General features: G+C 39.1%; 1 protein-coding gene across 1 annotated transcript in view; it reads right to left on the bottom strand.

Moving 5' to 3' along the window:
* ICE1 (interactor of little elongation complex ELL subunit 1) overlaps nucleotides 1-13,530 on the bottom strand; it is a 54,693-nt gene that overhangs the window by 40,020 nt on the left and 1,143 nt on the right. The window contains exons 2-6 of the mRNA XM_067467561.1: nucleotides 9,518-9,576; nucleotides 7,561-7,595; nucleotides 4,191-4,209; nucleotides 3,730-3,841; nucleotides 591-667 (exon numbers count right to left, since the gene is read on the bottom strand). Coding sequence (XP_067323662.1) covers nucleotides 591-667; nucleotides 3,730-3,841; nucleotides 4,191-4,209; nucleotides 7,561-7,595; nucleotides 9,518-9,576 — 302 coding nt within the window. The remainder of the gene's footprint in view (nucleotides 1-590; nucleotides 668-3,729; nucleotides 3,842-4,190; nucleotides 4,210-7,560; nucleotides 7,596-9,517; nucleotides 9,577-13,530) is intronic.

The following is a 13,530-nucleotide window of genomic DNA, read 5'->3' as shown; positions in this document are numbered from 1 at the left end:
TGCCCATTTCTTATCTACTTTATGGAATGTGGTTTCGTATACTTCACCCAACAGTTGCAAACAAGAGCATGAATCTACTTTGCAGATTGTACAGCGTATGTGATTTTAGGTAGCACCAAGTCAGTGGTCTACAATTCTCTCTTTATAGTTTGTCTGTAAATTCAAAACCTTGCTTGTATAAAACTAAAGTTTTTACATTTTTTAATTTTATATGAATACCAAACAACTTTATACATGAATTAAATTATGAATGTAGGTGTGTATGTTTCCAAAGCATATGTTTTAAACTAACTGTAGGCTTGAAATGAAAAACATAATACTCATATATCAAGTTCTTAAATTTCCTCCCACCAAAGTTTCAAAATGTTCTGAAATATTACACTTCTACTGGATGCTTTTTTTAAATGTGAGGACACATTACCTAAAGTAATCCTTTTTGATTTTTTTATGAGTTAAGTAGGACAATTCATTTATTTGGCTTAATATAAATAACGTATAGTTTGTTGCCACCCTAGATTATTAACATCGAAAATAATAATTAAAAAATGATAAAGTTTACTAGCCAACTTCTTTTCACTGGAAGGACTCACGTGATGTCACTTTTGTCTATTTCTTCTTTCAGCCGAACATATTCTAGATGAGTCTCCTGGTAAATCTTGAGTGAACTCTTGATAAATAAAAGAATAGCAGTAAGAACCAGCAAAATAAATAGCAACTTATTTCCCAAGACCTGTAAATATCATTTTTATTTGAATCATCATCACACCCTCCTCTTTCTTCACAATTCAAAAAAATATATTATAAAATGAAAGATTGGTACTAACTATGAAGGCTCATTCTTGGGTAGCAGGATAAGCAATCTATTTGCCCATGGATTATTCCTTGCATGACAACCCTCAATGCTAGAGTTGAAAGTCTTTTTTTGTTTTTGTTTTGACCAGTGCCTCTACATCAGTGGTTCTCAACCTGTGGGCTCCCAGATGTTTTGGACTTCTGACTCCCAGAAATCCTAACAGCTGGAAAACTGGCTGTGATTTCTGGGAGTTGTAGGCCAAAACACTTGGGGACCCCACAGGTTGAGAACTACTGATTTACGCCCTTCAGTCACAGTTTCATTAAGAAGTCTTGCCTATCCTCCTCATCCTGTATTATTTTTATTATTTTGCATCCACATATGGGAGTGGTGGATTGCTCCTCTTGACATCCAAACATCAACCTTCATGGTAAGTATCCATCTTCCATTCTCTGGGTTACAAAGGGGAGCAAGCCACTCACTTATGATATTTACGCAAACCCTCAATTCCTTGAGTGAGTGTGGTTACCCTAAATCTACCTTACTGTCTGTAACATAGTTCACTCAAAGTCTATTTTGCTGATCTATACTAATCAATTATTATAATATTCATACAGTTAAATTCAACCAACTCACATTGAGATATTGCATCAAACCCTGTCTGTCTGGGAAACACCATGGCTTCTTGATGGACATCTTAATCAGTAATGTAAACCATATTAATACGGTGCTATTACCAGATTATGTGAGAAATGAAAGCTAATATTAAGACATTCAGTATTTACCTCTGAGGCCAAATTCCAGTGTTAGGCAAGCAGACAGCTACTACCATGACAGAAATGTATTCCTCTACACCTACAGTGTTCCATGCCACTCAAAATCTTCCTCCAGGGGATTTTCCAAGCCCTTTGAAGAAGTTTTTGAAGGTGTATTTCTAGTGAAGTGGTGATGGTCAGCGAAGTAACAGTGTTAAATTGTGGGCACCATGGGGTGCATGTGGGCACCATGGGGTGCCGGTTTGTTAGCTGCCCTGAGTTCCTCTGCGGAGGTCCAGATAGGACAGGATATAAATGTCCGAAAAAAACAAACAAATAAATTAATGAATAAAATTCTGCTACGGATCTTACACAAATTTGGCTCAGAGACAGGTTGTGTGCATATGTATCTTTCTTCCTACTGTGCTGTGACCCTACGAGCACAAACCCTCATTTTTATGGTTCAGGAATAACTGCAAACTAAAGATAAGTCTTTAAAGCATATAAAATAAATCTTTTAAAATTATGTTCCATTTTCCCATATACCACAGGTTACTGATGAGAAATGTTGTTTGTTTTTTAACTATTGTTTTCAACTCTATCAACACATTATTTATCTCACAGAAGTACTACGTTCTCCTATAACTACCTCCACTTATTTCAAAACATGTTTTCTTTTAATCCTATTGAGATACTGGAGGGCGTTTGCTCTATAGTGAAAGAGCAAGAGAAGATACAAGATAACAAAAAGCAAGGTGAAGCAAGCACTTTTAAAATTAGTCTGTTACAAAGTGTACATCTGCTACAAAAGGTTTTCAAGGATACTTCTCCTTACACCTTTTACTGCACTCAAAGTCTGTAAAGACCCATCAAGTTTTTCACTCTTTTTCATTTTAACCTCTAGCTACGAATTATATTCTTCATCTGAAGCTACAAAAGAGGTGATTTGCTTGTTGAAAGCATATAAAAGTCCAAAGTCTTGCTCACAACCTCCTCAGATAGCAAGAACATTGCAGAATATTCTCTCTCCGATGTGTTGGAGAACGGCAACCAGTTTAAAGAAGAATGGCAGATTGAGAATAGAGGTCTGGGAGGAAGAACCATGAGCTGAAGGGATTTAGAGGCTGGAATTGAGTTTAAAATCTGACTAGCTCTTTTTAAAGGAGATCTTTGATCATATGCCCTCATCTAGAAATAATCTAGCTTGTCAATATCTCTCTTAAACTGTGGTGCCCAGAATTGGATACAGTATTCCAAGTGAAGTCTGACCAAAGTTGAATAGAGAGACACCATGACTTTCCTTAATTTAGACACTATACTTCTTTTGATGCAGTCCACTGTGCTTATATTATATAATATCATATAATACAATATTATATAATATATTGTATATACATATAATATTGATAATATTATAATGTAATACAATATACTACTAATATTATATTATAATTATATATTTCATATTAAATGTAATATTACTAATAATATTACAGTATGTTATAGTACAATATAATAAATGTCGTATATAAATAAATAAATAAAATAAAATACAGTGTGTTGAAGTAATCAATTCGGGATGTAACAAGAGAGTGGAGCACCATGGCCAAGTCAGACTTCCCAATGTACGAGCGCAACTGGCGCACAATAAGTTTAGGATCACTCCCAAGCTGAGAACCTGTGTCTTCAGGGGGAGTGTAACCCTGTCCAGCACAGGCCCTGTTTGGTCTTACAACTGACCAGGAGGACCTCTGTCGTCTGCAAACTTGCTAAGTCTTTATTCAAGCCTTTAATAAAGATACTGAACAATACTGGGCCCAGAACCCTGCGGCCCCACTACTTACTTTCTAGGATGAACCACTGATGAGCACATTTTGGGTTCAATCACTCAACCAATTACAAATCCATCTAAAAGGACAGGAGAGTGAAAGGAGAGAACTGGAAGGCAAAAGAAGGGGTGAGAACATTGGTGGACTTGAAAGAGGGTTAAAATCTGGATGGTGCTGTCGATATGACAATAGATTGGCAGAAGAGGATTGTAAGGAAACAGCATGAGGTGAGGAGATCAATAGGCTGGTGGGTTCTTTTGGAAAGACAGGTGAGTGAGAGGAGAGGATAGGACTATGCAATTCAGACAATTGACGGTCTCAAGAAATAATTATGTTTACAAAAGGAAGTTACCTTTTTCTCCTCCAATTCCGCTTTTACAGAGCCCAACTCTTCTTCACACTTCTCTAGAGGTGATATTTTCTGGAACATTTGTTCTACTTGGTGATGAAGAGTATTGTTTTCTCTGAAATGGACATCACAGACTAAGATGATAGAAATTGAGCAAAAACATATGCTTAAACACAAGAATTGGCCTCAACTAAGGGAATTATCAATATATCAAAATACACACATACACAAATCAGAATAAGGACAACAGAGCATCCTATACTCAAACATTTCCTTAAAGGCTACTCTTAATTTCTAAACTGGCTCCTTTATCTTGGGAAGGATCTAAGCATGCTAGAGGCAATAATTAATTGTCATTAATTATTAAAGATATTCATTATTAACTAGCACAAATAGTGTTTTGGTAACTGGTGACATCTAGACTCTGAGCAAGGAACAATTACAATAATATAATGAGTTCTTACCTTTTAGCAGCATCAAGCTGTGAGGTGTGGTTAATGAAAACTTGATTTGAAGTATTATTGCTGTGCTTTACCAAACATATTAAGTAAGAAAAATGCAACTCATTTTATATCAGTATCAAAGCAATCTTTATATTGGAAAGGTCATTTGCAAGAAGAGCAAATCCACACTGAGGGAAAAATTAATATGAAAACATGGAACTGCCATATTGCACAACAAGTAGAAAAATTTCCCTTTACCATGATGTGTGACTTTAAAAATATTAAAGGATTCCTATCAAGAAATAAGAACAGATGCCATTAAAACGATGAGCAAATGTAGAGACAAGACATAGATAAACAGCAGATTGCTTCTTTCCATTTGCATTAGCTAAAAATGGAATAGAAAATAAATTAGTTTATGCTTTATTCATGTGATTTGGATGCTCATCAGGTTGGAAGGGAGAATCAAGATGCAAAGTATTTTTTCATAAGTCTGGGGGTTGGAGCTGCAGGATTTTATTGACATAGCCAATAAAAATGATCTATAAAATGTGTTCTTTTGGTGTGCATCAGAGGTCTTTAAATTATAAAAAAAAATTCTAATAGCTAAATGACCCACACTCTTTCCCAGCAATTATCTGGGTTAAGATGCCCTGATTTCCAATATTTGGTTATTTCTGCTTGAGCTGCTGCAAAGAAGCAAGCAAACAGTGTCCTGTGTTTTGAGCAACTATTGCTATTAATGCAAATGAAAAGTAACAAAGGCAGATTGCTTGTTCTGTGATATGTGAAGTCTGATTGCTAATTACAGTCCCAAAACATTGTATTTTGGGACAATCTTGCCGTAAGAGGTTATATGAACCTAAATCCTTGACAAGTTTCCAACATTTCAGCAAAAACAGTTTTTTTATCATTAAATAATTGAAGTCAAGTATCATTTGTGCATACAGGCAGTCCCAGAGATACAAACATCCAACTTACAAACGACTCCTGGTTAAGGACGGGGTGAGACAACAGGAATTGAGAGAAATTTACACCTCGCAAGAGAAATTCACTCCTGGAAGAATTATTATCATGGGAAGAAGGTGTACACACTGAAGCTTTATCACCAATCAGTGTTTCCATAACAACACAGATTTAATCCAAGGGATTGTTCTAGATCTCAATCAGCTTGAACACACACATGAATTGTTATATTTCCTTTTACTACTGTCAACTGATCAAGTTGTTTCTTGCACTGCTGTTTGCACATATGTTAAAGGGGATATGATTTAAATATATATCCACATAGCTGACCCATGAAGCAGGTACTTTGCATCTCAATACAAGCATATTATTGTTTGGAATGTATCTACTTTATCATATTAAAAAGCCCTGAAATACATCTGAATGAACATTACAACAACTTCGTAATATGAGGCCTTCTATATAGCTTAAAAGAGAGGCTAGGTTTGAACTAGGGACTTACTAACTCGCTCTCTTAAATCAGTACAGTGTCTTTTGGGTACAAGTATGAAGTGCTTTTCTCATCTCAATAACAATATTTAGTAGCAATTCAATGATTGCTTGCAAAGGAAGGCCTATCTGGTCTTTTCTTTGATAACCTTTCACCAGCAGGTGAAGACATTTTTTACTCACATTTATTGTGTGCCTTATAAGCACAATCAGAAAACTGATGAAACAAATCGAATATATTTAAATATTTATTTATTTATTTATAGCTTTTATATTCCGCCCTTCTCACCCCGCAGGGGACTCAGGGCGGATTACAGTGTACACATATATGGCAAACATTAAATGCCAATTTTTGACATACAACATATACATAGACAGAGGCTATATTTATCTTTTTCTGGCCGCCAGGGGAGCTGTCGCTTTCATCGTCCATCTGCGACACTGATGAAGTACTTCCGCATTCTGCTTTTTGCTGGAGTGCTTGCTGGAGTCTTTTTTATGGCCTCATAAATTAGTTAATTTAGCTTCCCCACACTTTAAGGTGGTACCTAATTTTCCTACTTGACAGATGCAACTGTCTTTCGGGTTGCAAAGGTCGACAACAGGCTACACAATTGGTTGGAAACCCACTCCAACCTGGGCTGGCTTCGAACTCATGACCTTTTGGTCAGAGTGATCTTAATGCAGCTGACACTCAGCCAGCTGCACCACAATCCCGGTGCTAAATAACCTCTCTGCCTCTCCTCTCCCACCCTGATTTTTTTTTTTAAATCTGTCAATTACTTCATATTTTAGAGCTACTAGTTTCCATGAAAAAAGGGGTAGAAATGAGGCTACAAACCAATTGCACAATACAGTGTCATTCAAAATGAACATATCTATATAAATAAAAATGTAATGTTCATTTGTGGGATTAACATAAATAACTCAAAACCCACTGGACGAAGTGACACCAAATTTGGACACAATACACTTATCAGGCAAACAATTGACCATCAGGTTCTTGTGGGTTTTTTCGGGCTATATGGCCATGTTCTAGAGGCATTTTCTCCTGACGTTTCCCCTGCATCTATGGCAAGCATCCTCAGAGGTAGTGAGGTCATATGAGGTCATATGACCTCACTACCTCTGAGGATGCTTGCCATAGATGCAGGCGAAACGTCGGGGAGAAAATGCCTCTAGAACATGGCCATATAGCCTGAAAAAACCCACAAGAACCTACTGATTCCAGCCATGAAAGCCTTCGACAATAAATTGACCATCACTCATAAAAACTCTGAAAAACACAGCAGAAGAGACTTAAAAAGCAAAAAAAAAAAAAACCCAAAAAAACAAAACCCCATTACACCACATGTGCAAAACCACATATATACACATAAACACACACATGACAGGGGACGGCTAGTATGTGAGATATATATATATATATATATATATATATATATGAGAGAGAGCCTGACCTTCTAGTAAGCATGTATTTTTCCCCCAACAGTACATGTTCTATATAATTGCACGCAGCATCAACTATTGACGTTTTAGTAGGGAGACGGAAAATGGGATAATGGTGCTTCAACATCCTCATTTACAGAAGCTCCTCTGCAACAATGAACCTTTAGTACTGGACGCAAAAGTAATTTCCATTGCCATGGAAACAGAGTGCCTGCTTTTTGCTGAAGTTCCCTTGGCTACTGTTCCCTCTCTATGTGTCACTATCTGATGCAACTCTGGGTAACTTAAGCCTTGGCAGATTACAGCATCATGATTTCAGAAGTCACAAAGTTGTTACCTTTTCACCAACAAACTGTATTGTGTGCGTCGTACAGAGAAATATCTATTACATATTATAAAATTCTCACACTTAAAAAGCCACCTTTAGATTCTTAATAACAGTATACTGATCAATTACTTTCCTGAAAAAATATTTGGAAAAGGATATCATTGCACTTTTGTTGGTATTCGGTCAGCAAGTGGCTGTAAGAGAGTGAGAACAAAAAGGATTAGGTGCTGGTTCAGACATACATGAAAGAATTCAGGCTCTGGAAAATGAAAGCTAAATCTGAAGTTGAATGCATTGACTGCAGTTTTGCTTCATTCGTGCTGAATATAGTTGATATGTTTTTAAGATCGGTTACCAAGACTGGCTGGACAAATGGCGATTTGAACCCTGGTCTACAGAGTCCTAGCCCAAAACTTAAGCCACTCTCAGGATGACCACTCTTCATTTCATACACAGCTATGCCACAAAAAGGGATATATTGCTATTACTGTACTCTTCTTTCTTAATATTTGGGCATTCTTTGTTTTTCCCCATTTGCAGAGTTATACTGAGTGGCCAAAAAAAGATGTAGTTCTATATTGAAAGGGTTGCTTGCAGGGCTAGACTGCACCAGGATGGCTATGTGTGCAGTAGATGCTTTAAATCCCACCAAGCCTGAAAGAGTTTGAAGTAGCTAAACTGTCCATAAGACTCTGAATACATGTACTTGGCCCATGAGGAGAAGTGGGTAAGAAATAAAATTACTATTGCTATTATTATTATTACATGAGAAAAATGTATAATATCTCAAAGGACTATCATCTCACTCACTTCATAGGAAATCTGCTACAAAACAGGAGCTTCTTTGTTGAGTTCCAGGGCCAGAGAAGCAGATGGAGGAAACAGTAGAACGGCCTGCCTCAGGGGAGCGTGCTTGCTCCATCCATGTTCAACATCTACACAAATGACCAGCCACTGCCACAAGGGGCAGAAAGCTTCATCTATGCTGATGATCGTGCCATTACCGCTCAAGCAGGGAGCTTTGAAATGGTTGAACAGAAGCTCTCCGGAGCTCTAGGTGCTCTTATTGCCTATTACAAGGAAAACCAGCTGATCCCTAATCTATCTAAAACACAGACATGTGCCTTTCACCTTAAGAACAGACAAGCATCCCGAGCTCTGAGGATCATCTGGGAAGGAATCCCACTGGAGCATTGCAGCACACCCAAGTACCTGGGAGTCACTCTGGACTGTGCTTTGACCTACAAGAAGCACTGCCTGAATATCAAGCAAAAGGTGGGTGCTAGAAACAATATATATGAAAGCTGACTGGCACAACCTGGGGATCACAACCAGACACAGTGAAGACATCTGCCTTGCTGCTGAGTATGCATGCCCAGTGTGGAACACATCTCACCACACTAAAACAGTGCATGTGGCTCTTAATGAGATATACCACATTATCACGGGGTGTCTGCGCCCTACACCACTGGAGAAATTACACTGTATCACCTGACATCCGCCGGGAAGTAGCAACCAATAGTGAAAGGACCAAGGCGGTGACATCTCCAGCTCATCAGGTTTGGATATCAGCCAGCACATCAAGAACTTAAATCTAGAAATAGTTTTCTGAAATCTACAGAGACACTCGCTAGAACACCTCAGCAAGCGAGAGTCTCAAATCCAGCACCTCAATCAATGGCTGATACCAAATGAGAGACTCCTGCCTGGGCACACAGAAAACTGGGCAACTTGGAAGGCGCTGAATAGACTGCGCTCTGGCACCACGAGATGCAGAGCCAATCTTAAGAAATGGGGCTACAAAGTGGAATCCATGACATGTGAGTGTGGAGAAGAGCAAACTACTGACCACCTGCTGCAATGCAACCTGAGCCCTGCCACATGCACCATGGAGGACCTCCTTGCGGCAACACCAGAGGCATTCCAAGTGGCCAGATACTGGTCAAAGGACATTTACTCAACTACCAAGCTTGGAAACTTTGTGTTTTGTCTGTTGGCTTGTTTGCTTTGTTAAAAATGTAATACAAATGTCTGGTTGCTCCTAACACAATAAATAAATAAATTACATGTGACAATAAATCTATTAGTGCAACAAAAGGAATGAAAAGGTACTTACTCTGTATCAATTATCTTTTGCTTTAAAGCAATTAAGGCAGCTACATATTCATTTAAATTCTGCAAAAAATAAAATAAAATAAAAGGTGGTGTTAAAGGAAGGAAGTTCAATATTTGGTCCTCTCCGTCTGAATACATGTTGAACAAAGGGCATGTCTGAATAACATTTAATCTGATATAGTTAGCAAAAGAAATAAATATGAAAAGAAATACAGACAAGGTGAAACAGGTAGAAAGAGATTACACCAAAAAGCAAAAGACGAAACTCAGAAATGAATAATATTTAGAAGAGCCTGGAAATAATTTAGGCTGGAGGAGATGTTGATTCCAATTGTACAGAGTGTAACTATGGGTTGCACATTATCAGTGTATAGTCAGACCATGCGGCTCAGAACAAGCTAGCCCAGGCAATAGCTAGATCCAAACACAATAACCCATAGTTCCAAGTTCTCCATACTCCAGCTATAAAATCACATAAATTCAGGAGGTGTAGATTTAAACATATCCTAAGCAGACAAATGAAGCAAAAAGTTTAATGTAAGCGGTTTTGTAACAGTTGACTAAACTGGGTTGCATAACCAACACATATCCTCTCTTCATTAGAGTACTAACTTTGTTAAATTTTTAAACATTAGTTGCAAACATCTGCATCCCAACAGTGAAATTTATTCAAGTACTTTGAGAATTACTTACTTTCTTATTTTTAATTACATTAAATATATTGCATTTCTTCAATTGTAAGATGCCACCAATTGTAAGATGCACCCTAATTTCACTACCACCACTACCAAAAATACATAAGACACACCTGTGATGCTAAGATGCACCCCATTTTTAGAGGTGTTTATGTAAGATCAAAATGTGTCTTAGAATTGATGAAATATAGCATATAGGTGAATAAGTCATCACTATTATTTCAGATTGTTATTAAGTGATTTTTGAACTGTAAAACAACTAACCAACCCAAACACGTATATCCACGAGATGCCAGTGATAAAACTTTCACATCATCCAGTTACTTGAAACATAATACCTTTCAAAAAGTGCTGTGGGTCCTAAACACCATAGACAATGAATCAGATCTTTGGGGATTGAAATCCCACAAAATCTGGATGGGGAAAATTTGACTGAGATTGTGTAAATGACACTGTGTTATCCAAAGAACATTTTAATGCACATAGATATGAAACACTTTCCACTATACACAGTTTAGAATGCCTTTTATCTACTGTTTAAACCTAAATCATTAATAAAAAATTGAGTGTCCAGATTCAAAGGAGGTGAGAGATCCTACACAGTGAATAGTTGTGTAGGTGAGGGGATTCCAACTGGTATAACTTGTTGAGAAATAGCAATTTGTTCCATCTTACGATTATTAAAGCAATAACTGCCAGAGGACTATCAACTGCATTTTCTGTGGAGGACTGAAGCACTTACATCAAGTCCATGAGAAGAAGAGAAGCATTTGATAGATCAGAGAAAGTAAGACAATTGCTGGTGACAAAGGAGTTACTATTGCTTGAGAGTTGTGACAATTATTTAGGTAAAGGTTGTCCCCTGACATTAAGTCCAGTCATTATTATTATTATTATTATTATTATAACTTTATCAGTGTATAGTCAGACCATGCGGCTCAGAACAAGCTAGCCCAGGCAATAGCTAGCATCTCCTGCAGGATTCGATGCGGCTTACAATAGGCCGAAGCCCAACACAAAACAGCAATACAATATCTAGCAAATAAAAACAGTTAAGCAGAAAAAACAATAACAATAGCAATATGATAAGACAATATTAAAAAAAACTGAGTCGGCCAGAGTAGGTTACAAGGTTAAAAAGTGCTGATGTGTCGGAGGAGTATGGGATTATGATATAAGTGCGGTGTGCAGTGTGCGGTGATTTTGGTACTAAAGTGCTTCTGGGATTTGGTACTGGGAGATTCCTAATCTGAAAAAGCACATTGGAACAGCCAGGTTTTCAAATTCTTTCTGAAGACTGCCAGTGTAGGGGCTTGTCTGAGATCTTTCGGGAGGGTGTTCCAGAGGCGGGGGGCCACCACGGAGAAGGCCCTGTCTCGCGTCCCCACCAAGCGCGCTTGTGACGCGGGCGGGATCACGAGCAGGGCCTCTCCAGATGACCGGAGTGAGCGTGTGGGTTTGTAGACAGCGATGCGGTCACGCAGGTAGGGTGGTCATGTCTGACTCTGGGGTGTGGTGCTTATCTCCATTTCTAAGCCGAAGAGCCAGCGTTGTCCATAGACACCTCCAAGGTCATGTGGCCAGCATGACCGCATGGAGTGCCATTACCTTCCCACCGGAGCGGTACCTATTGATCTACTCACATTTGCATGTTTTCGAACTGCTAGGTTGGCAGAAGCTAGGGCTGACAGCGGAAGCTCACGCTGCTCTCTGGTATCGAACCTGCGACCTTTTGGTCAACAAGCTGAGCAGATGAGTGCTTTAACCCACTGCGCCACCGGGGCCCCCAATTATTTAATAAACCCAATAAATGAAGAAGAGTGGGCATAGCAAGGGTAAACTGGAGTCTATGACTTCTCATGGAACCCTGAACATACCTACACTATAGAATTAATGAAATTTTCTCACTAGTTTATTATGAAGTAAATAAACAAATATAGCCCGAAAAAACCTACAACAACCCAAAGCTAAAAGACATTCATCAAAATAATAATGTTTTTGATTGTGAGCCGCTGAAAGGCCCCTTCCACACAGCTGAATCAAATCCCATATTATCTGCTTTGAACTGGGATATATGGCAGTGTGGATTCAAATAAACCAGTTCAAAGCAGATATTGTGGAATTTTTCTGCCTTTATATTCTAGAATATAGGGCTGTGTGAAAGGGCCCTGAATGGAGAGATAAAGCGGGATATAATGAATAAAATAAAGCTAAAAGATCTTAAAACAATCTGGATTTCTATGGCAATATAGACGGGGCCTCAATGCTATGGAATGGTGGGAGCTGTAGTTTTACAAGTCTTCCCTGCTAAAGAGAGCAGGTGCCTCACCAAAGTACAGAAGAACGGCCTGCCTCAGGGGAGCGTGCTTGCTCCATCCATGTTCAACATTTACACAAATGACCAACCACTGCCAGAAGGGACAGAGAGCTTCATCTATGCTGATGATCGTGCCATCACCGCTCAAGCAGGGAGCTTTGAGATGGTTGAAGAGAAGCTCTCCAAAGCTCTAGGTACTCTTACTGCCTATTACAGGGAAAACCAACTGATCCCTAATCTATCTAAAACACAGACATGTGCCTTTCACCTTAAGAACAGACAAGCGTCCCAAGCTCTGAGGATCACCTGGGAAGGAATCCCACTGGAGCATTGCAGCACACCCAAATATCTGGGAGTCACTCTGGACCGTGTTCTGACCTACAAGAAGCACTGCCTGAACATCAAGCAAAAAGTGGGTGCTAGAAACAATATCATACGAAAGCTGACTGGCACAACCTGGGGATCACAACCAGACACAGTGAAGACATCTGCTCTTGCGCTATGCTACTCTGCTGCCGAGTATGCATGTCCAGTGTGGAACACATCTCAACACGCTAAAACAGTGGATATGGCTCTTAATGAGACATGCCGTATTATCACGGGGTGCCTGCGCCCTACACCACTGGAGAAATTACACTGCTTAGCCGGTATTGCATCACCTGACATCCGCCGGGAAGTAGCAGCCAATAGTGAAAGGACCAAGGCAGAGACATCTCCATCTCATCCCCTGTTTGGGTATCAGCCAGCACGTCAACGACTTAAATCAAGAAATAGTTTTCTTAGATCTACAGAGACACTCGCTGGAACACCTCAGCAAGCCAGAGTCCAAAAGTGGCAGGCTCAAACCCAGCACCTCAATCCGTGGGTGATAACCAGATGAGAGACTCCCCCCTGGGCACAGAGAAAACTGGGCAACTTGGAAGGCGCTGAACAGACTGCGCTCTAGCACCATGAGATGCAGAGCCAATCTTAAGAAATGGGGCTACAAAGTGGAATCCACAA

The sequence above is a fragment of the Anolis sagrei genome, chromosome 4, assembly GCF_037176765.1.
Source record: "Anolis sagrei isolate rAnoSag1 chromosome 4, rAnoSag1.mat, whole genome shotgun sequence".
NCBI classification, from domain to species: domain Eukaryota; kingdom Metazoa; phylum Chordata; class Lepidosauria; order Squamata; family Dactyloidae; genus Anolis; species Anolis sagrei.
The sequence above is the reverse complement of the archived record's forward strand: the minus strand, read 5'-3'. Positions and strand labels throughout refer to the sequence as shown.